The sequence below is a fragment of the Zonotrichia albicollis genome, chromosome 2, assembly GCF_047830755.1.
Source record: "Zonotrichia albicollis isolate bZonAlb1 chromosome 2, bZonAlb1.hap1, whole genome shotgun sequence".
NCBI classification, from domain to species: domain Eukaryota; kingdom Metazoa; phylum Chordata; class Aves; order Passeriformes; family Passerellidae; genus Zonotrichia; species Zonotrichia albicollis.
This window is the reverse complement of record NC_133820.1, coordinates 65,959,857-65,984,432: the sequence shown is the minus strand read 5'-3', so window position 1 is coordinate 65,984,432 and position 24,576 is coordinate 65,959,857. Positions and strand designations below refer to the sequence as shown.

General features: G+C 40.1%; 1 protein-coding gene and 1 long non-coding RNA gene across 2 annotated transcripts in view; both read left to right on the top strand.

Moving 5' to 3' along the window:
• Nucleotides 1–24,576, top strand: part of LOC141728210 (uncharacterized) — a 584,197-nt gene that overhangs the window by 520,077 nt on the left and 39,544 nt on the right. The window lies entirely within an intron of this gene.
• The window catches only part of WDFY2 (WD repeat and FYVE domain containing 2), a 66,072-nt gene that overhangs the window by 25,167 nt on the left and 16,329 nt on the right, over nt 1–24,576 (top strand). The window contains exons 2-5 of the mRNA XM_005482406.4: nt 5,261–5,328; nt 10,404–10,477; nt 17,249–17,303; nt 23,726–23,876. Of these exons, the coding sequence (XP_005482463.1) occupies nt 5,261–5,328; nt 10,404–10,477; nt 17,249–17,303; nt 23,726–23,876 (348 nt within the window). The remainder of the gene's footprint in view (nt 1–5,260; nt 5,329–10,403; nt 10,478–17,248; nt 17,304–23,725; nt 23,877–24,576) is intronic.

The following is a 24,576-nucleotide window of genomic DNA, read 5'->3' as shown; positions in this document are numbered from 1 at the left end:
AACACTAAAGAAGTGTTCAGTGTATTGATGGTAAGAACATGTACTAGTACTCTATTAGATATGCCTGAAACCTCACAGATTGCACTAATGCTTAAATAACATTATCATAATATCTTTTTTTCTTCTATCAATGAATAGTTGGAGGAGTGTTTTAAAGGACTTTCCACAATAGTTTGGTGTATTCCTTTTCCTTTTCCAAAGCTGTTCTGAAATGGTGTTAAATCAGTTCTGTAGTTAGAACAGTGGACAGTATTATTGCCCCTGAAAATGCCCATTGGGCATTTCTTTTTAATCATGTCATTTGCACTGTTGACATATCCCCCTTTCCCAAGGAGCTGTAATGTGTAAAGAGTCTCAGAATAAGCCTGATGACTTTAGAAAGTGACAGATTAACGCTTCTGTACCTCTGTAACTTGTGTCCTCGCTACAAATAAGAATAAAACTATAAAATAATAAAATAAAAACTTTAAAATAATTTCATATTTCATTTGATGCTTAGTGGTTTTGGTCACTCAGCAAAACAAGAGATAAAATAATCCTGCAGTACATGGTCCAAGGTACAAACCATAAGGACTACATTAAAATGCCATTTAAAACAATTGCCCAAGAATACCTATGAAATAATGTAGTAAATTGTATGTGTTGAGGGTTACCTCTGCTGTGGTGTCCTCTGGTGTATGTCTGGGGCATGAAGGTGATAATATTACAGAAGTGCATCTCATCAAAGGGAAACTTTTAAAAAGACAGAAATTAAAAAGGAAAAAAAAAATTAACAGGAGAGGAAGGATCTGTTATGGGAAACAGATATATTAGGTTTCCTCACTCAAACTGTGACACTAGAACTGGTGGGTTTATGGATATTCTGGAGAAGTGGAGTGTTGTAGGGATCTTGTTTCTTGCGGTAATGGATCTCCCTAGCACAGATTTCCCAGTATTGCAACATGCAAACATCTTGGGCCCGTGTTTTGACACATCAGTATGTCTGTACTGTGTGCAACACCACTGTTTCATGCAAGGCACAAAGGAGGAAAGACAGGAGCCCTGCTGTGAGTCACTCACAGAAACTCAACACCAGCACTCCCAGCAATACTGACTTTTCAGGCCAGAGCAGGGATAGAGCAGAGAATCTTGCATCCAACCTGGCAGCATTGTGCACATTTTCACGAGGCACACTGCAGCCTGGATGAACAAAGTTGGGTTTGTATGACCAGATTGTTTTTATCAGAAATGAGATACCAGTGGTCGAATAAGTTTCTGTAGATGGTGATGCACAGAGCTGCCACACCAAGGTGGACATGCTGTTGTTGACATGGGCACCTTCACGAGTAGTAGGTGCCCAAGTGAGCTCACCTCCTACACAGCCTGGCAGTGTGCTTGAGACCTGCTGGTGCATCCACAGCCACCTGGACCTTAGCACATTCTCTTCATCATAACAGAGAGAAGCAATTTTTCTTTTAAAATTGGCAATTTTCACATCCCCTTAATATATGAAGACACATCCTGTCTTTTGTATGGCAGAATTATTTCTATATAGCCTGTCTCATTTAAAAATAAATAATCTCTGTTATGAAAAGACTAGAAGAATATCCATCGATTTGACAGCTTCTAAAAATCTTCCCAAGTCAATTTGCTGGCAAGAAAATGAAGGGACAACTCATTTCCATGGTGATGCTGACTGAATCACTCTAGAGCAGCTGAAGAATGAATCCTGACCCAGGTGGGTGCTTCTTTAATTCCAGTAACCATGCAAACAGCAAGTACTCCACATGCTGGATATCCATAAAAAAAGCTTTTTTTCATTCATTCTTGGGCTTTTTCCTTTGCATTCTTTAGAAGCTCCAAAAGCTCTGGGTTTCACATCTAGTAGGTAGTATTCTGTAAAAAAGTATATAGAAATGTGGAACTTCAGCTGAAAAAGGATGTGCTCTTCCAAGAACATTGGGCTTCTCCCAAACTCAGTAGCTGATATGGTTCATTCTTTAGCCCAATTCTACTTTGGGAAAAAGTTACCTAGAAAAGGCTGCTGAAGTGAGGTTGGTTTTCCTTCTTTCAATAAAATGCTTTTTCTATTTCAGTGCTCTTTAAGAGAAGAAAATTCTGAGTCGTATATCCTGATATAAGGAATAACTTTCATGCTTTTACATGAACGTATAGATAGATATTGGAAATCCACGATAATGCTTAATATAGATTATAAATGTTTGCCTAAAAGACATGCATAGTAATCATCCTTAATTTTAAAATAAATTGTTAACAAGATCTTTTATTATCTTCAGATCATTTACTGGGAAGATACTTATTTCTCTGAAGAGTTACATGAACTGACTTGCTGGTTAAGTTTTTTTTTCACACACCTTACAGTTAGATGGCATCTTTTCATAGTTTTTTTAATTCTTAGAATGCTTTGTTTCTCATTTAGTTGTCATTTAGTCACATGATTTAGTCCTTGAATGGAAATATATTTGACTACACTAAGAAATGAGCATACTGTGTACTTATAGAAGAGCCCTATATTAGTAGAAGTAGCTTCACTCATAACACAACCTCCAGCAGTTTTTTTCTTTCTTTGTTTTAGATTTTACTAGATAATATGTTTTGCTTCATTATCATCCATCTAAAAGTCTTAAAATTGATGTAAATGTCAAATTGATTAGAAATTTTGCAGTGGGTACAGTTTAATAAACAATGACAAAACCAACCCAAAGCATTCAAATTATTGCCATTTTTGCACATAAAATTCATTTTTATTTCCTCCAGCTTTTGAAAGATCTGTTCTTCTACACAGTCCTTTCCTAGCAAGCTGAATTATTTGTAAGATGTTGTACTGGATTTATTATTTGCAGAAGTGTCAGAGTGGAGAGGAAGGGCAATGTTGTTGAAGCCTGGGGATTTTGAAACAGATAGCACTTGAATACCTAGATTGGGATGTTCAAGAAAGGCAGGTCTCTCACAGGTGCATTTCCTCAGGGTAGTTTCATATTCAGTTATTTCAGCTCCCTGTGATTCATCCCATTATTTTTTTGTGCGCACTCATTCATTGCCGCAATGACCTCACTTGTAAGGACAAACACATTTGTAAGAGCTCATCCATTTGGGAAACTGAGTGGTTGATGTGCATCTAGAGCTTCTGGTCAACAGCCTTGGTCAGCTGTGGGGAGAAATGACAGAAGGATTTGTCTGTCCCTCTCACCATCAAAGATACATCAGCCTTATTATTGGCCAATGAATTGTGCCTTATAAAATGTTTTGGCAGCTTTGCTTCAGAGCTGCTGCTGTGTTCAACACAAATAGGCCATTAGACTTAGGACATAATTATAATGAATGTTACATGTTTTGTGTAATTTGTGAGAGCTTTCTAAACTTGGGACTTGTTAACCCAGTGAAGGTTAGTTTTTAGAGCGACATACCCTGTTGAGATATTTCTGCAATGGTTCAGCTTGTGTAGTGCCCAAATATACAAGGTCTCAGAATTATTTGCTGTAAAAGGAGTTTGAAGGCAGGGTAAGGTGAGCTGAGACTTGATTTTGGACATAAGCAGCACAGGAAGACAAAGTGGTACAGCCTTTAGTTTGATGTTTGAAGGACAGATTGCTAGTTCTTGAATTGCTTTATTATGCACAGCATCTCAATTCAGACTATATTTGTGTATGTAATGCCTTAGATCAATTTATATTCCTTTATGATGTATTTCTTGTATTATGACATTGCTCTGAATTTGTACTGACTAAAGAAGGCTGCTATCTTCTTTTTGAATAAAATGAGGTAACAATAGAAATGATCATGCAGTCTTTTCCGTAAGCTGTATTTCCATGTTTCATGTACTGGCAAGAGCCACTCTTGCTTGTTCTTTTTTCTTAATAGTATCAAGTGCAAGTTATAGAAACAATAGGTTTTTAGACCCCTCCTGCATTTGCTGTTGCATAGTAATTTTGACTGAATAGAAGTGGGTGCTGGGTCAAAATCTGTGCTAACATGGTGCTGTCTTGGATAACTGTGTTTTCTAGAGAAGGTTAATACATTCAGTGTAAATCAATAAAGCTTGAATACAGTATTATATGGAGAGTTTTCTGGTTAACATTAGATATAAGGATTAGAGGAACAGTAATTAGAGGAACAGGGGGCTGTAAGTGAGGTGACAGTGGGCTATGCAGAAACAAGTGAGAGGTTAATGCTGCTTTAACTGTTGACACTGTTACTGGACATGTTTTGATGAAATTAATTGATGAACTGAAGTTAAGAGAGAGCTTCAAGTATAAGGAGGCTTCAGAGACTGGACCAAAAGAAGCAAATGGTAATGAAGGCGGAAATAATAAATATTTAATGACCCAGATGGTGCATCAGTCCAGATCCTCTGCTGTAGAAACAAGCAACAATTTTGATTTGTCTCAAATCTCTGAAGGGCATGGATTGAGTAAAAGGCATCTGACAGTATAATATGATTATGAGAAAGCAAAAGTAATCCTGAGATACTTTGGGAAGATCTTCTAGAAGAGAGGAAAGATGTGTTTGTAGGGAGCACTGTGTGATTGATTCTAAGGGCCTCTATTCAAAGACACCAACTCCAAACTGATGAGGCAGAGGAGACCTGCAAGGCTGCTTGTCACATTTGTCATCCTCTTTAGAGAAGGATAAGTTTGGCTTCTTTGTGCTCAGTGGCTTCTTCTGATAGCACTCTGTGTGTATGGAGGAGAGGAAAGGTCCTGAAACTGAAGAGGTCGTTTTTGGCAAAAATGGACATAACCTTAGTAATAAGCAGCTGAAAATTTCAGAACTTCCTTCTTCTTTTTAGGGGTTTTCCTGAAGCAGAACAATGAAACAACAGGCAGCAGATGGGCCAAGGCCTACCCTGAGAGCAGGGGGAAGGTTTCTGCAGAGACTGGAAGCGCTAATACAGGAATGCTCTACTGGGCTACCTGTGCTGCCCCAAATTCTCACATGGAGCCTTGAATGAACAGTTGTGTTAAAGTCCTTGTAAAGCAAAGAACTAAAAGCCATAGCAGTTTCCAAATATTGTTGTGATATGTTTAGCCAAGTTGTTCAATACTGAATGGAACCAAGGAGTCAATGCTTATCACCTTACAGGGGTTAATCTGAGGCTGATGTATCAGGCTAGTGTAGGAGTTCACGAGTTTACTTTCCCTCTCAGCAAAATAATTTAATTTTGAAGAACATATTGTACATTCATCATGACCACTTTGTTTTCATTCAGTCATAATTATTTTTTAATTCTTCCTCACATGTAGTGCTTTTTCTTTTACAGAACAGTTCGTGTCTGGCTGAAGAGAGACAGTGGGCAGTACTGGCCCAGTATATACCATGCAATGCCATGTAAGTATAACGAGATGTTGAATATCTACTGTGGATTTGCAAAGTAGTTTTGATGAAGCTTCATGCTTATGACTGTTTGCATGCTTACATCTCTGTATCAAATGTTGTTCTTTAACAATCCTCTTGGTACTGGTGAAGCTTTACAAAGTTACATGCTAATGCTTCTGAGAGGCATCAGAGATTACAGCAGTTAAAGGATACAGACATGTTAGCAAGGGATAAGCATTTAATGCAAACACAGGTTTTAAAATATGGGAACTCAAAATGTGGTCTTGCATTCTGCACCTAATGGAGTCCATAAAGCTTTGTAAGTCTCCGGTATAAATCACTCTGCCCTTCCTACTGTGTGTGCTCAGTCCATTAGAGTGCCTTGGTAAATGGTTTTATTTGGTAAGAACTTAATATTCCATGGCACCTAATGTGATAGAGAGGATACTAGACAGGGAAGGCAGCTCTTCCAATTTAGGAGCAGAATCATTTTACCTTAGCAATTGAACGTGGAAAACCAAATTTCCCTGATGGATCCCTCCATTATGTCTCCTCTCCCAAAGAGAGTGTTCATGCTTTGAGAAACTGCAGATCAATGTCCATTTTCCCAAGAGAGAGTTGAAGAAATGACAGCCCTTGCTGTTTGCTGTAACCCCTGTGTTGAGTGCAGGAATATAATTTTGTAGGTCATCGGAGGCAGGCATATGCTAATGCTCTTCAGTCAGCTTCAATTAGATGTGCTGGGTTAGCCTGTCTTTGGAAAGCTTGTAAAGCTGACCTTAAATCCAGATTGGGGAGCACACATCACGTCTCATGGAGGTATTCATACTGTCTGGAGAAAGGATTATTTTAAGCTAAGATAGGTAGATTTGTAAGAAGCATCTGTCTCCATGATAGCTAAAATATTTAATAGGTGTAAGTTTTAGTAGAAAAACATAAATTTGGGACTCTAGGGCAGCCATGGTATTTGCCTGATTTAAGAAAACTATTTGGTAGAGAGGAGGAGCCCCCTCATCCTCCTTTGTTGATGGACTAGCTCATAAGAATGTGCCAATCCTCACAGGTACTTTCTGCTCAAGATTTTGCCAAGAAGGTATTGGGAACTAGCTAATGGTGTGGCAGTCTCTGGAGCTCTGTCATGATCACTGGCAGTGGCCTGAGTTCCCTTGACTGGTCCTAAGAGGTTTGCTTTCCCCAGCCAAACTGTTACGAAATGGCCTTTCTAGCTATTTGGCATTGAGGCTTCTCTTTTGCCATGTGATATTGTTGTATACATTTGCATATTTGAATCTCATTAGATTGTTCTCTGGTCTTTGCAAAGCTGTGTTATTGCCAGTAATAATTGTTTCAATGGAAATGATGGAGTAGATGCAGTTCCACTGAATGGGGACTATTTCAAAGCTCCTTCATGAATTTGAACACTTGACAGTGCTCCTTCACTTCATAGGCTGGTAAGCTTTTGAGGCATGAGATATTGAAATTATACTGTGTTATTCAGCAATTTCAAGAATCATCAGGTATAATTAACAACTGAAGCAATTACAATCAGTCATGCCTCTAAGCTTGGAAATCATAGAAAGGGCTCTGAGTCAGAATCTGTACAAGTCTGCACTTGACTGGAAATGATGGTTTTGTCAGTTTCTGTGTTGATCACCTTTTTGATGGTGCTCTGCTTTAGGTTCATACTGGGTTTTGTTGTTTAAAGAAGAATGACTGCTGAGAGTTTCTTTGTGTAAAAATGTAGGAGACACAATGGTGCCTTTGTGCTGCTTAGCAAGCTGTGAGTGGCAGTCCTACCTCTAGGTAGCCCATTAGCCTGAGTTGTGACTGACTGTGGTGATGTGTGACCCAATCTATTTTATGATTTGATATCAGGTAGCCTCAATAACTGAGTTTGCAGACTAGCTCCTCTGGGAAATGAGAAGGATGAGGAGTTGGGTTGAGTCAGTGATGTGCTTTGGTCAAGTTCTGCACTCAACCAGGGTCATCAATGCATTCTGAATGTCAAAATCATTAAACACCTAATGGTAAAAAAGGCCAAGATTATAGCTCTCTTCTGAGCTTAGAGGTGGGATTTCTCCTAATTTGGAAAGTTTTATGTTCTGCCCTGTGGGTGATTCTATGGTCAAAAAATTCTGGACAGCACAGTGGCCATATTTTTGATCATCATCTCCAGCCCATGAGAAAGAAAAAGAGTTCTAGCTGAAGTCTTGCTAATCCATTTCCTTTGCACCAGCTTTGTCTCAACAGCTGATTAACAACAGAGCTCTGTAAACATGTAACCCTGGTTAGATGTGTCCTCTTGATTACAGGTGTAACCATGGTTAGATTTGTCACTTTGGGCAGAGGACTAAAAAAACAGCTTAGCAGATGCAGATTTAGGAAAGGTAAAGAAATTGTAGTCAAGAGTCAAGTAAAATTTTCCACTAAAAAAACCAGCAAAACTAAAACACACAAAAAGACCTAAATGCAACCAAAAAACCCTATTAGAGATGTGGAATGGAGTAAAAGATTTATTTTACTGGTGAACAATGGAGTATCCAGTCTTTGAGGCAGATAATACACTGCTTGTCTTATGATGGCTTTCGTAACTAACACTTTGCTTTGAACAGGAGGGTGAAACAATTGCAATGCAAAACTTGCTCCTTTGGTCTCAAACTGTGTCATGTTTAGGCACTTCAGAGGGGAGTCCCAGAATTGCAGGGACAAAGTCTCTATTTCTCTTCTGATTCTGTCAGCCTCTAATGAAGGTGACATGCTTTTGAGAGCATGAAATATATAATTGTGATTTCTCTCCATATTTCATTTTCTAAAGGAAAAAAATCAGTGTGTATTTGCCCTGTATTTAAGAAAAGACTGCAGCCAGACTTCTGCATCAGGAATATTCTGCTTGTCCTCCATAGCAGTTCAGATGAATCTTTTTCCAGTCTGAAATCTAAATCATAGCTAAGTTCTTAAGTAGAGAGTCTTCAGAGTGCTATTATTTTTCCTGGATATGGTTTTTAAAGGGTCTTAAATATCTCAGAAGCTTAAGGTTTTAGGGTTTCTTTTTGTTTTTTTCTTTTTTTTCTTTCTTCCCCTCTCTTTAATGTGCCTAAGTGCTAAAGTACCTGAATATTGTCTTAATTTTACCAGAGTAAGCTGCAGTCTTGTTACAAGTAGCACGACTGACTACATCAGTGTAGTTGGTATGGGCATAATTTTAATGCTGTCATAATGATTTTTCTAAGTGCACATGTTACTGAAGAGTTCCCTTGGGAAATATCATTATAGCAAAGTAAGTATCTTGACGCTGCTATGACTGTGTACACACAGCTACGGAATTCAGAAATTACTTCTTTTGCAATTGTGTCAAGCAATTGCTTGCATCATTTGCTTCTGAAGTGTTTGGGAAAAGCATACTTCAAATAATTATTTTACCTTAGGCAACTTCTCAGTGAGCAGCTCATTGCCTTCATTGATACTGGTAGCTCTTTCAATATATGCCCAGTGTCCAGCACTTAAAAGCTGCTGTGTGATATACCTGTTCTGGCATTAAGTGCCTTTAAACTTATTTGATGTTTATTATGCTTAGAATTGGAGAGTTTTCTGTCCATTTTTTTCCTACAACTCTTATTCTGCTACAGGCATAGAAGCCTCAGTGTAATAGTAATGCACCACTTCTGGAAGGGGTGATTCCAGTTTGCCTTTTCTAAGGGAGAGGTACAGGAAGGAGCAATTTTGTCACTGTTACTAGGATTTAATTGTTTCCTTTGTGTCAGTTTCCTTGAAGTGAAGCCTTTTAATCAATTCAGTTCAGTCAGCCCTTCCAGGAAAGGAATAAACTGAGGTGCCTGCCTGGATGTGGATCTGATGGGCTTTCTGTTTATGGTACTTGTCCTCCAGGAAACATTTCAAGAGGGAGTCAATACTGAAAGTGGAACAAGTTTTATTACACAGTCAACATTGACTCCTCTTCATATAGCTTTGCTGCCAATTAAACTATCAAGGAAGATTTGCTAAGCTATGGGCTTTTTAGTCCTAGGAGAGACATTTCACAAATTGAGAAGATACTGGATCACGAAAGAGAGGACTCCAAGCTTGTTAGTAACACAAACATGCGAGAATCACAATGGACAGTGGAAACCAAGAGGGGGAAGAAAAGCAGAACTAAAAGTGCATCTGACTGTACTCTGTATTTATCATAAGAATATGGTTGATAAAGCTTTATAATTCTTACTGTTATCCTAGCTGCAGTTGGGAATTGCTCCTGAAAAATAATCCCTGAAGGTTTGTTGGGACAGCAGGATTCCCAGCTGCATGATGCTGTGTTGGGTAGTAAAAGCAATTCCTGCTTTCTGAATGTAACTTCGCGACTTTTCAATTAAACCAAGCACAGCTCTTGAATTCTTGGGAGGAGACCTGGTTTTATCCTGGGTACAAATCCTGCCAGATCCTTCTGGGAGGGAGCATACTGTGACCATCTTGTGTGCAATTTCAGGATAAGTCTTGATATTTATTAGAGTAATTTCAATGTAATCAAGCAATGGCTAGTTTTAGATAAGTTATTTTGACCATAGTATGTGATACTGTCATAGTACTGTCTGTGATGGAATTGGAGTAGGGGACAGTTGAACTCTGTCCTTAATATTAGTTGATATGTTGATTCCTACTGGGAAATTTTCTTACTGCAGGTATAGGATGCAAGCCTCTGACATAATGTTGTGTTTTGTTTTATTGTCAGCACAGTTCAGGCAAATGTAAAAAACTAAATTATTCAGCTAAGTAATCTCTGACTTATACTGAAATGTCAAGTGCCTGTTGTATCAAAGCAGCACAATTCCTCTTATATGAAAGGCTTGTTTACAGATAACTAGTAAGAAAAAAAAATTAGGGAACTGGAGCAAGAAATAGCTATTTTTCCATGTCCTAATAGGATAGGGTTGAATGAATTGCAAGAAAACATTTATTTTAATGCTTGTCTATTGGTAAGCTCAAAATGCTGCACAGCATCATAAAGCATGTTAGCTAACTTTAGGCTTTCCAGAACTTCAAGAAAATGAGAATCACAGTTTTGTTAACTTCATCAACATGTTCATTTTTTTCAGCTCCATGTTCATGCATGTCTTTTAACCCGGAAACCAGAAGGCTGTCCATAGGTCTAGACAATGGTACAATCTCAGTAAGTACATCCAAAGATTTCTAGTTGAAATGCTTCCTTTTTGAGAAGTATGTGTGTGATGATGTGGTGAGAATATTTTTGCCTAGTGTTTGGGCGACAGACTTTTTAATGATAGTGGAACTAAATCTGTAGTACAGAAAATGTTAGATAATTAAAAATTTTATTCCAACTGCCACAAAGAGATCGAGTGGGGTTTACTGTATTTATGGGGCAAGTCAACAAACTGTCTTAATTTGCATATCTTTTAAAAATAACACAGAAAAACAGCTGTTGTTTTATTAAATTTAAGTGACTTGTTAATTACATGATACCAAAGTTTTCTGAAAGCAGCAATTAAGAGGAGGAAAAATCATCTTCTTAGAGGCAGAAGGTGGATTTCTGCTCCGTGTCTATCTGCTTTTCCAAACTCCAGAGTTCAGATTTTGTTTCCTCTCCCTTCAGAGGAGTTGCTTCTAACTGGCAGTGAGGTTGCTGAGAGATTTGGTTCATTAACATATGAGATAGAGGTGTGTGGAAAGGAAGTTGGATATTAAAAGAGGAGTGTGTCTGTTAGATCTCTGATAGAGGGTAGCAGTTTACCTTATTAATCAGATTTTTCTTGTGGGATGATGAGTAAAAAGCTGTATCACTTTGGAAGAGTGGAAGAGTCATGGGTCAGAGGTTTTTCCACATATGCTTCACAATAGATTCCTCTTCCAGTTTAAGATCAGTTTACCATCACTTCAGATTTTTCTGCTGTTATCTCTGCCTTATGGGCCTTATAACTGAATGATAGAAGGGCAGCTGTCTGCGCTAGAGCCAGTGTGGTGTTTGGGGCAGGGGATGTGACCCTTTTAGCTGTTGCCTGTAGCTCCCTCAAAGATGTGAAGGTTTTGACCCATAAAGCTGTTAATGCCTAGTAGCAGAGTTTTGTGTGCCTGTAGGAGATTTTTACTTTTGTATGTAGAAGATGGGACAGATTCCAGAGAATTCTCTGCACCTCTGAAATTCTCTCCTTCCCACTCTGAAATAGCTGAAATTTGCTGATCCTACTAGGCACTTTTGTTTTCACCAGGGCTTTGAGGAATGTGAAGGCAACTGTAAATAAGGTATTTAAATACTCTGGCATGATGGGAGATGTGTCCTTCATCTTGGGGGCATTTTGTTTTGAAGAGTCAGAGGATGCTTCAGAGTAAATGGGGTCAAATATTTTCCATTCTGAAGCTAAAAAAGGTAAATGAGATATGCAGGTGATAAACCTACACGTGACTTTGGATATTTATAGGTTTTCATTGCCACATCTAAGGCAGATTCTATTTGTTGCTAAGCTGGGTTTTTCTTTTCCCAGTCTTCTGGATACAAGTATATAGGAAGGGGGAAGTGCTTGTCTGTGTTGCTTGATTTAGTCTTCTGTAAGCTGCAAGCACTTGTGTGGTAGGGAAAAAATTCACTCCAAAAATTTGTACAAAGAATGAAATGTTTTCATCTGTAGCAAACCTACGACTTGTAAGAGTAGCCACAACTGTAATATGTTGCAAGAAGTGGTGGACATGGGAATGGATGAGCAAGGGGAGCCCTGTTTTCAAATCCCAGAAATACTGGGGCATAGAAAACAGCCCCAGATACTTGAACAGGGGTTACAATCACCCTCTTGAAGAAAGGAAATTTTTTTTTTTCCTGGGCCCAGCTATGATGATTAGTTTAGCAGAAGAATATCTAAGCAGGGCACATTGACCACAAAATAAGAGAACTTACTGCAGCAAGGTGACCTTAGTACCCTTATTTTAATTTCCTCAAAGGGAAAGTACAGGCAATTTGCTTGAACAGCTTGAAATATTTGGGAATTAGTCAGCTGCTCCACATTAGTACTTCTGTAATGCCCAGCACACTTGGCTGCTGGGTGCAGGGCCAAAAAAACCCCAAACAAAAAAACCATCCAACCATACCAATAAAATCCTGACTATTATTCTGTGCCTTCACTTTGGGTAAAAAAAGAGAAAGGATTCCTGGTAAGGGCTGTGAGCTGATAGTAATGAGAGTGACACATAATCTCAAATGATTTTTTTTTTTACAGTGCAAGGAAGTTCTTTCTGGTGTAAATGGGGATAAGAAAGTGGAACTGCCTTTTTTTATTCTATTTGAAATTTTTGTAAGTTGTATGGAGTTTGGTTATAGGTGTGGCACCTCAGGAATGCATATTCTGCATTTTGAGCAGGATGGGCAGCACTGTTGGCACAGAAAGAAGTTCCAGCAAAGCCACCTGAGGTGAGCTCGTATGGCCACCTCTTTTGTGAAACAAGGCAGCAAGTTCTGCTTCTACAGAGAAGAGATTGTTTTTAACCTTTTGTCACTTCTCAGCACGGGGGCTGCACAAAGGTTTGTGCAGCACAGCACACCATTATCTCAAGTAAAGATTGTCTAGCACCTTGCTTGAAGAGTGGTGGCACCTAATGTTAAAAACCCAAACTTTCTGTGATCTGCTTTTTTTACAGTTGGCAAACCTTTTTGAGAGAAGAAATGACATTTTAGAGACTGCTTGAAATCCCTTTTGTAAGCCAAAAGACTTTATCCTGGACATAAATTCCTTGCTCAGTACTGGAAGAAAGCATACTTTAATGGCTGCAAGGTTTTTAAGATAGCGCAAGAAACAGAAGGGTCTTTTACTTGCAATAAACAGGAGATTTCCACTGCCAAGATGAGACTTCTCACCTCTTTCATACATATGAAAACTCATTTCCTAGATAAAGTTAAGCATTAGGTTCTGAAGGCAGTACAGGAGAGATGAATTGTCTTTGGATGCACCCACGTTAGTTTTTCTAGAAACTGTTATGAAATGGCATACATTTCTTTCTTCATTTTTGGGGAGATTGGAATGAGGGATTTAATTTTTAGGTAGCTGAAGATGAATTAAATTTCTCTTTTTTTTTGCTGACCATGCCTAAGTTTGTATGAAGCTGTTACATACTTTGAGCAGAGCCACAAGGGCAACAGGGCACCAGAATAATCGCTTCAGAATTTGTCCTTTGAGATGGTACTTATTAAGATAAATTCATCTTCCACCTCATCTGATCTTGCAGCTGTCTACAAGTTTGACCAGATCATTAACAGTATTTTGAATATCTGAGACTGAGTCAGGATCTACCTGCTGATTTACAGCCTTCCCCTCTGCTGTTGTGGGGAGTTTAGTATTTTTTACCTCAAGAAATGAAATTAAATTATATAATAAATAAAGTGAAAATGCTGTCATTATTTATAGAGACTTGGTTTTTTTCCTAACAGATATAGATGTAGTGTCTGACAGAAGATTTAAGAGTTTTCATTCTCTTCCATTTCTGAAGCAGGTTTTTTTTGTTCCCTGGAAGACCTGAGAGTGCAGTCAGTCACTTGTGTTAACAGGATAAAGTCAAGCCTATAAAGAGATCTGTAGTGTGTTGTCAAAATGGCATCATCTATCAAAGAGCAGACTGTAAATTCCCCAGGGTAGGAACTAGCCTGTGTATGGGTAACACATAACTAATATATAAAGATTATTAACTCAGAAATGGATTCAGTTGCTTAAGGAGAGTTCTCCATACATGGAGCTCTGGGAAGGCATGGATCTTCCTTAGCTCCTGGACCATGTTACTCAGCCCCATAGCCAAGGACTGAATTATTTAAACAAGATGCTGATACTATTTCTAGGATGAGGTTTTACAGAAGTCTTTTGCTCAAGGGTGTTTGTATTTCATGTGAAGGAGGTGTGCTACACAAAGGAATAGTTGTGAGTCTTTGTGCAAAGTGGACAGCTAGATTTTGACAGTCTTCAAGAATTCTCCTTTGTGCTTTGTGAAGGCTGTCATGGTACCAAGTTGCTGTTGTAATAATAAGCTCAACTGAAACAGGCAAGACTGAGCATTAACATTTTAATTATGACAGAAAGGGAGTAAAGTAGCTCCAAAACCACCTCTGAAGGATAAAGAGTGATCTTGCCAGAAAAGTTGTTTTTAATCCCTGCAAGGAGGGTGTTTGGTTTTACCATCCTGAGTGCTCTTATGTGTCCCAACCCCTCCTGTGCAAAAGGGTTGCACAGGAGTCAGAAGTCTTTCTCTGTTCTGTTAACAAGCACTGAGTGAGCTGTGTAGGTGACCCCAGCTTTTCCAGCTCATTAAGAAGAGCCAGAAGCTGCCTAATGAGAACTGAGCGTCAGCAGCTCTGAGAGGAGCAAAACATCTACGTAGGCAAGGATAAAAAAAACACCTTCTGCTGGTACAATGTTAAAGAGATGTAGTCGGTGTTTTTGTAGTGCAGATTACACATTTTATGTGCAATAGGGCATGAATTTCTTGAGCAAGGTGCCCTGTGCTAAATTACCTGCCTTGTGACATAACTAATGCATTTGGCCTGAAGAGGGAGAGGGCAATAAGTGCAATGGAAGAACACAAGAGATTGTAAAGGGGAGTGGGGAGACCTGCAGAAAGATTCAAAAATGCATCACAAATTATCATGTGATTCCAAAGAAGAAAATTATATGCAAGAAGTCTTTGAGGGAAAAAAATTATATCCTGTATTTAGGTTAACTGAAACTGTGTTTATCTTGTACTATATTTGTCCTTATTTTGGATGGGGTAGTGTATTGATAGTACATAGCTGTGGTTTATATTTAAGAATACAGTGGTAATCAGTACTTGGATACATCTTACAAACCACACGTTTGATTTATTGTATTATAATGGAGATATTCAAAAGCCTTTTCAGTCTTCCAATGAAACTGTAGGGCTCTTTGGATCACAAAACAGAATGGCAACATCAAATTTGTTGAGAGAAAAATGCAAATAAAAGTAAGAATGCAATCCACTCTCTACGTGCCACCTGAAGTCACCAGCATCTGTGTGCCACTGCAGTCAGAGACAAGGACAGCCAAATTGGTGGGAAATCTTCCCATCACGTGCTGCAGCAATTAGAGCAATTTCTCTTTAGGTAATAATAGCAGAAAATTAGCATTCTAGCACAGGGTCCTGCTTTAAGTAGGTTTTGTAGTGAAGCATTTCATGTGGTGATACAGTATTCTTCAGGCTGTGGTTAAGGAAAACAAGTTTGACTGTTAGTTGCTGGAAAGGTATAGCAGTTTTTAAACTTTCTGTGATTTGTAGAGCTAGGGTGACCCTGGTATAGAAATCCAGCTGACTTAATTTATTTGTTACTGCTGTTTAAGTAATACTCCCCACTGTGGTCCTCAGTTGCCAGAGAAACCTACTGGGAGCTGGAGCAGTAAAGAAAGGAAGATAAAAAGTAGAGAGCAATTTAGGAGAATGTATTTGTAACAAATTTATGAACAGAAACATAGAGAGAGCCGAATACATAGCTGCCTCAAATCACTCGCAGTTGTTTTTCTGGAAGCTGGGATCTGTAGATGTTCCACAGATGAGTACTGTAACCTCTCCACCTTGGTGCCAAGCTGTAGATGTGATGTGTTTGAATAATTCTGGTGCTGAAGGCCAGGCAGATTACCTGCAGTGACCCAACAGAAAATCCAGAGTGACTTGTTTTTAAATTGTACTTTGGAAACTGGGGTGGGGGAATACCGGCCTGTTGGGGGTTAGAATGTCTTTTGCTCTTTTGCATTAAACATTTGGTTTGCCTTAAACATAGTCTCTATGCTTCTGAAGTCCAGTTTTCTCTAGTGCTTTTGGCATGTGCACAGGAACATTTCACAACTGTATGTTTATCAAATTCGCTTATCTTGTGTTTGTAATGTTTATTTTAGTTTTCCATCCTATTTCAGGTTAAATGAGTTAGGTTTTACTTTTGTCCTCTAGGCAGATTAGTACAGGGAGTTTCTGTGTAGTTTGCTATAAATTATTAAAATTATGTGGTTTTACACTCCTACATTTTTTACTTTGTGTTTCTCTAAATTTGTGATGTATGTACATAGATACCTGACAGCTCTCTGAAATCTACTTCATGTGGTGCTGCCACAAAGCCTACCCTTTGCTTGAGTGCTTCCTCCAGAGATCTTGCATGAGTTTGGTAGTGGCCATTCTGTTTCCCCAGATTTGAGTAACTCTCCTCTTCAAAATGATCTGCAGGAGCACCCAGGTGGTCAATGAGTTTACCCACCTGGGACTTTTTTAGGAGCTGAGGCTGCCATTTCGCCATACAAAGCCATATTGGAAATTGAATAGCAGCACCAAGACAACAGAGCCTGTCCCTAGAGGTGTGCTCTTCCCTGGACACAGAGAAGTTTGGGTTTCTGTTTGTCTGAAACACTGAGAGGCTTTTAACAGAAACCTGAAATGCATTCCATTCCTATCACGTATTGTTGCTACCTAGACTGGACTGAGCAATTTGGAGGGTCTCTTAGATATTTTTATTGTATTTCCTGAGTGCTCAGGTTGGGGTGTATTTAGTGTATGCACACACATCGATACATGAGTATACACAAATGTACGTGTGGGCACACATAGCTGTGCACATAGGCAGGTTTCTGAGCAGCAGGTGTTCACCAGGTCTCAGGTTCCTTATTTTGTGGCACCTCACCTCACAGCCAGTCATTTCTGCCAGCTTTTTTGATTTCTTTTTTAATGGTTCCTCTTTTGTCCATTCTATTCAGAAGCACTCATAATATTGCCTTAGGCAGCTTTTAAAAGTGAAATAATTCAGGGTTTCAGGTACTCAAAATTATTAAAAGTATAGATAGGGCTGTGGTTGTGAAGAAGGGAGAGCTTACCTAGGTAAAGTATTCAAATGTAAACAGTGTCAAACACTTCACATCTCTAAGTCCTGTTTCATTTGTTTTTTCTTTCCCTCCCTCAGGAATTCATTTTATCAGAGGATTACAACAAGATGACACTAGTGAAAAGTTACCAGGGTAAGAACCATGACCCATGTTAATTGGTTTGTATTGTCATTAATTTTTGTTAGTGTTTTCTTAAGGAGTATGAATGGAAAAGTTTCCCTTACAATGTTAGATTTTTTTAAAACTTATGTAAGTGCTGGTTTTGTCAATAGATCTATACTGTGTTTTGTTCTGAAATTACAAGAACTTTAAAAGAGCTGTTTCTTGTTCTGTTTTTCCTTTTAAATGTTTCTTTGGAATGGAATATCACAGTAGACAGCAAACTGTCCACGTTTGGGGAATAGGAGTTTTAATTTTCAATCTTCAGTAATCCATTGTATCTACTGAAACAACTTAGGAAACTAAACCATATTTTAAGGCTGAAGCTTTTGGGGTTAGTCTGATTATATTTCAGTAGCTATCATTTCCAATAACCACAATAATTATCAGTGAATACCTCTCCTAGTAAAAGGTCAAGAAATGCTGGTCCATACCTTTTCTAATTAGAGTCTGGTGTTCACTAATGTGATGTTTTCAGAAACCTATTTATCCTTTTCAAACTTCTAAAGGACACTGTTTTTGACAGGCATTCTTATAAAAGTAACAAATACATATGACAATTTATTCTTATATACTTTTTTGCTGTTAGACTAAGAGGTGGTATGATAATTTGTGGTATCATGTTATATACTAAGCATTATGTTTCTGTATAGAAGCTCTGACATGTTAGCTTGACATTTCTCACATACATTTTAAAATATGTTCTTACTCATATATTTTGGGTTTTATACCTTGAAAGGATAATTTAAATCTCTAAATGGAGGCTCTGGGGATCACTTTGTAACATTTGAATTTTAAAGTATGAAGAGAATCTTGATTTTTGCAGAGCATGGCTAACATTGAGTGTTTCATGAATGTCTAGTGTGTTGTAAAATTAAGCTAGAATGCCTGCATTTTTTCTTAGCTTGTAAAAACTGAAGAAAAATATCCAATAATGATAAAATATTTATATAAAATATCTATATTTATGAATCTTATATGAGATTGTTGCAGTCTGACTGTACAGGTGTTAATATCCAAATTTATGATTGCTCTGCAGTCACCAAAGTTCAATGCAGATTTGTTTCATATTTAAATGTTGTGTCACTAGAGAGGGTGAGCTGAGGTCTTTCCTTCTGTATATGCAGAACAACATAGGCATGAGAACAGCTTTCGTGATGAGTTCTTCAGGGAAAATGCTGAAAATTTTGTAAGAGGGGGAATGCATTTCTTGGCAGTATTTCAGAAAACCTGTTGGCTGTGACAGCCCACTGAAGGTCTGGGCAAGAATGCTCATAACATTAAAAAAGGAAAATGGAAGCTGTTCTTTGTGGCTTTCTGCAATATACCAGATGTGTTGCAAACATTAGAGGAGGCCTTTGGATAGGAAGATGTCATGGAGAACCTGTATGGGTTGTCCTTGGGGGAAACCCAAGAGCTCAGCTTCCCCAAATATTGGAGAGCAAAGGATTCACAAAGGAGTGTACATTAACATCACTGGAGAGTTATGTGATAGGAGAGTTAGGTGACCACTCTCCTAACTAGAGTCATCTTCTTCCTAGCCTGTCTGGGAAGGCTTTTCATAGGATCATAGAGTGGTTTGGGTTGAAAGGGGCCATAAAGATCAGTAAGTTCAACCCCCCCTGCCATGGGCAGGGACACCTTCCACTAGACCAGGTGCTCAAAGCCCCATCCAATCCGGCCTTGGACACTTCCAGAAATGGGGCATCCACAGCTTCTCTGGACAACTTGGGCCAGTGTCTCACTGCACACACCTGCACAATTGCAGTGAACAGTTTTCTGACTGTGCAAGACTGGAAAAAGAAAAAAAAAAACCCTGAAGAGAATCCCCACTTTTTCAGGGCACCAATGACCTGGGGCTGCCTGCTGCTCCACAGCACAGTGCCTCCCACCAGCTCCCTCCAAAAAGACATGCTTCTGGATCCTCCACTCTCACACCAGGTGCTGGTGAAGGAGTGTAGCACCCTATCTGTCTGATCCCTGGGTCTATGCTGGAGATCTGGAGTTCTGGGGAAACACTGAAAAAGTGAGGTGCTCTGTGAGCTGCTGCCAGTCACAGGATCCTGTAGCTCCATTGCTCCACACAGTGTTAGGCACTTTCATGCTCCTCTTGCTAATTTTGCCTCCAACCAGAACACTGGATCTGGGCTTACCAGTGGCCTCACTGGGTCCAAAGACCAGCTGGCACACAGCAAGGAGGAAAGAGCCACGTTTTCAATATGCTGTCTGGGAGAATATGCAGGGAAGAGCAGTGTAGTCCTTTGGGTAGGGATATCAGGATCCAACAGAGATGCGCGCTCCTCACATGGAGCAGTAGGACTCCCTCCACAATCCTATCCCTGCAGTGCACATTTCTCACATGGCCATACTGAGTTTTGGGGTTGGCATAAGCATCTTGTTAAAACCTGGGCAAGGAAAAATTAAAAAGGAACAGGTGGTTTTGTTGGGTCTGGTGGCCTTCTAGTGGTTCATTTGCTAAAAGTCTTACTTTGGAAAAGTTTTGCTTAAAGTTTTCAAGTAAGACCTTTATGTTCTTCAAAAGTATTTTAGGAGGAGTAAGTACTTTTATTTAGCCTACAAAGTGGCTAAATATTGATAGTAAGTAGCTTTAGCTGAATCATGATGGCTGGTTTTGTGTTTGCTAGCTTTGTAAATGGTCAGCAGTGCCCTTGTTCACTGACTGGTGGGCTGTTGATCATCTCCCACAACGAGGCATTATTATAAATAGCTGAGGCTGCTGTAGTGATTAAAGAACATTTATTGTGTCTTGAAAGGCCATGAATATGTTGGCCAAATGATCTTCTGGTGACAGAGAATGACAGCACATGGATAGGCTGTGCTTTGATCTTGCTAGGGGTGTGCAGCCAGGTCTAGTGGCTTATGGAGCCTGGCCTTGGTGATGTACATGGCTGGACATGCACTGTGGAGGTTTTGCTGCAACACTGTGTCTGGAGTTGTGAAATCTTATTTCTTTAAAGGAATCTGAATGCAGAGATGGGGGATGTGACACAGGATTAGTCAGGACTCCGGGGCGGGTCTTGTGGCGTTGGCCTCCTGCAAGCACTGACTCATTCCCTTGCATAAGGAGGAGGGCAAGCATTTGATCAGTGCCGTTTGGGATGCCCTGGGAAATAAACTTTTTTCATCGTGTGTCTGTCTCCCATATCATCATTCCCATTCTTCAGTCACAACACCAGCTGAAGGTGTAGACAACCTCTGCTCCCTCCCTGGGCAGCTCCTCCCACATTCTTCCAAGAAACCTTTCCCTTCTCTCACCAGCCTTGGATTCCAGCCCCCTCCAGCCCCTCACAGGCTGGTCCATATGGCTGTCAGTGCTTCCAATTCTTTATGGCCTTCTCCAGCCTGCTTCCTGTAGCTGGACCATTTTGCTGTGCTCCCTCTGGATAACAGCTTCTGGTTCAGTGTTTTGGTTTTTATTTATTTATTTGACACAGATTTTTCTGCTTAGCCAGATTTGCAGGCCTACTTCTGCCCCATGCTTTGTGCAGCACCTTTTTCAAGGGTGGCCCTCTATCCCTCTGCTTTCAGGCTAGCTCATGTCATGCCCTTATTTCTGCTTTCTCCTAAGCACAGCCTCTTCACTTGTGCTTTTCTTGCTCATGCCAAGCTTTTTTTTCTTCCTGCAATTTCCACCTCTGTTTTGTTGTTTGCTCATACTTTTTACATTTGTAACCCCTCAGAACAGCTTCTTGCCCAACACTGTGTGGCTGTGCACTGGCCATGCTTCTCAGACTTTTGCCTTTATGCACAGCACTGACCCTCCATTTCCTTTGCGGACATCTTGCTGTGCACCTCCTGGCTGCAGCTTCTTTTTTCTGGGCACAGCCTTTCCATCCTCTCTCCAACCTGCTCTTTGCATAGTGCTTGCTGCTGCTTTCTCATACAGGAGAGCAGCCATCCTGCTCCCTCTGCCCTCCAGCTGCACATGTAACTGTGCCCTTCTCCTCTCTGCTCCTTCTCTCCTTTCTTGTACAGCATGATTTTTCCCAACAAATGGCTCTCTTCTTATTCTGGCTTACACAGATCTGCTCTTGCCTGGTGAGAGTTTTCCTGTGCAGTGAGCACATTTACACTTCATCCTCCATCTCCATTCTGCTGTTTGAGCAGTTTTGGAATTGTTTGCTCCACATTTTTTCTGCATAAAAATGGTGATCAAATCTTCAATACGTAAAGGACCAGCTTTCTATTTGTTGCTTCAAGGTGCTGAACCTGTGTTAATCCTAGGGCCCAGACCCCTTCCTTGCTCTTCTATCACCTTCCAATCTACTGATATTTTGCTTCTTTAAGCCTTACAGGAGTCAAATGCCCTCTTAACGACAAGTGACTTTCTACTTGCATTTGTCTTCTCTTTGCTCTTTTACTTAGATGATCTGCACTGTAGACTTTCACTTGTTTCAGATGTATCTGCCATCAGCACATGTCTGATTGCACCAGCTAATATGTGCAGGTGGACAACAGAGTGCTAACTTGAAAGCTCTTTTAGGGAGGGAGGATAAGCAAAGCTGTCATGTACACCCCATCCACCCCTTGGCAAGTACCATCTTTTAATGTCTGCTTCTTACTTGCCAGAAAGAGCTGCTTCAGCATCCACAGGCACTACTTCTATCAAAAATTACAAACCCCATTTTTTAGAAGTTTCAGGAGGTAGAAGGAGATTTAGGAGAGTTGGGCGGTGCCAGTTACGCTCACAATCAATTTAAACCATAAGAAGCTGTCACTAGCAGTAGCATTTGCCACATGCTGAGAAAAAATTCCTGGAGAGGCCTTGAGCAGTCTGATCTCAGCCAGGTTTGCACATCCTGTGGAAATACATGGGTATGTCTGTGGTATTGATGGTTCACACAAGCTCCTGGAACGTTTGTGAGCCCATGAGGTGCCTGTGGCAGCAGTCATGTCCCTCTCCAAGTGCAGCACTCCACTGGCTGGTGCAGGTGTTCAGCCACCCCCACCCAGGGGCCACTGAATTTCTTCCCAGAGAAAGCAAGGGTAGAGAGGAGATGGGACCTATTTGAAATAGTTCAAATGACTCCTGGATGGTCCCCATTCTTTTATCTGGAATGTAAAAGCTGTGTGTGTAAAAGCAAAAATCTGAGGTCTTCAAATGGGCAAGGGTGAAAGCATCTGGGCACAGTTCACACATGACACTTTGGTTTAGCTGCCAGTCACCATTATGGCAAGTTCTGTCAATACATCTATTGATTTTTCTGCTCAGGGAATTTCAGTCTGAAAAAGTGTGGATCAGAGCTGGTGTTGGCTCTTGGGAGCCTCCTCTTCTTTCCTTCAGGTAGTTCTGCCTTGTGGTGTTTGAACACAGCTCTCATATATGCTGCATATTTGTATAGGGCAGACAGCAGTCTTCCCGTACTGTTCTGAGGTGATTCTCTGCATTTCACATGGAGGTTTGGGGCTGGTTTTTAAGCTTATAAACATATTCAGTCTTTTTTTGTGTCAGCTTTTGCACAAACAAATACGAGCAGTCTGTTTTGTGTGACATATGTTGCTGTAATAAGCTGGTAGGGCTCCAGATTGAGGAGTATGGCTTTCACCATTAAGTTACAGTTGGGAATAGTTCTGAATGTCTTTCCAGCCATTTGTTTCATTGGAATATCAGCTCAATCAGCACTTCATGACCAAGCCCACTGGTCATTCATACAAAAAGCAAGCATGTGTTCCCTTGTTTTAGTGAAAACTTTTTGATGGCTTTATTTTGTTAGCAGTTGAAGCTTCTTTCTTCAGCAGTTTTATGCATCTACCACAGCTGTGATATTTTCTTTTATTTAAATTTTATTCTAGTAACCTTTTAATGCTGAAACTTCCCTTTGGTGCAGCGTTGTGCTTGTACTGTAATTCATCGTTCTATTGGGGTACCAGAGCCTGGATCCACCAAAACTTCACAGCCAGAGGTGCAGCATTGTGCCTGTGCTGTAACTCATTGTTCTGCTGGGGTACCACAGCCTGGATCCACCAGAACTTCACAGCAAGAGGAGCAGCAGTGTAGGCATTTTCATTGCTGTCAAAAAACTAGCTCAAAAGAGGTTTAAATGGAACCCCAAGTCCATTCCACAGTGGCAGCTTTCTTAGTGATGATGCAATGATGGAGGGAAGACTTGTGCTGATGTAGAAGATAAATGACTGCAATAGGCATGGAAGGAATTAAGTCTTGCTTCCACTCTTTCTCATGCGAACGCTGAACATGCAGAGCAGGGACTTTACAAGCTTCCATAGAAGCTGATGTCAACAGGATTATTAAACACCAGCTGCTTCTGCAGGGAAGTGTGAGTGGAGGAGTCGGGTGCAGTAGGTGTTTGCAATGGTTGTCTGCCCCCATGTTCTTCTCTGCAATGTGATTGTATGTCTGTCTGCTTAACTTTCAGCTCATCAGAGCAGGGTCATCATGATTCTGTTTGTCCTGGAGATGGAGTGGGTGTTGAGCACGGGCCAAGACAAGCACTTCACGTGGCACTGTTCGGAGAGCGGCCAGCGGCTGGGCGGGTACCGCACCAGCGCGGGCGCCTGCGGTCTGCAGTATCCTTTGCTGGGCCCTCCATGCTCTTTCTGCTCCTGGGCACTCAAACAGCCCTTTTCGTTTATTTGTCTAGCTGTCCTCCACATTCTGTGCCCTGTATGGACTCAGTGCTTTGTGAGAGAAACTGTTATTTAAATCCAATTTAAAAAACTGTCAGTTCTCCTTGCTTTGTCTCCTTAATGTGTTGTGGCATATTTAGGTCTAAGCATTTTTGAGCACCACAATGGGCGATCTGCAACCTATTGTGGTCTGCTATTGTAATAAATATAGATAGGGCCTTCATTTAAACATGCAGTGCATGCTTTCTTCAGAGGATTAATGGTAGCAAAAGTAGGTTGGTGATCAGGTCAGAGTGCCTGTGTGTATGCATGGTAAAAATTAAATTACTTTAATATAAAATAATGAGCACTTGTCCTTCACTCTGGAACTGCTTACTATGTGTTGGGAATTTGGGTTAACTAAAAAGTAAATTACTCCAGAAATGGCACTCAGGTGGCTTATTCATGTAGAGCTGCCCCAGCTGCCTGACAATAAAAGAAATATTAATTCAGCTTTATTGCAAATGAAAAGGGAAATGGAAAAGCATGAGCTCTTAGGCTGAAAACAGGGGTTAGCATAAACAGACTTTTTAATGCCCCAGAGTGTATGTTCTATAGATGATGCATGTTTTGCTAGTTCATGAGAAGTGATACTGACTGA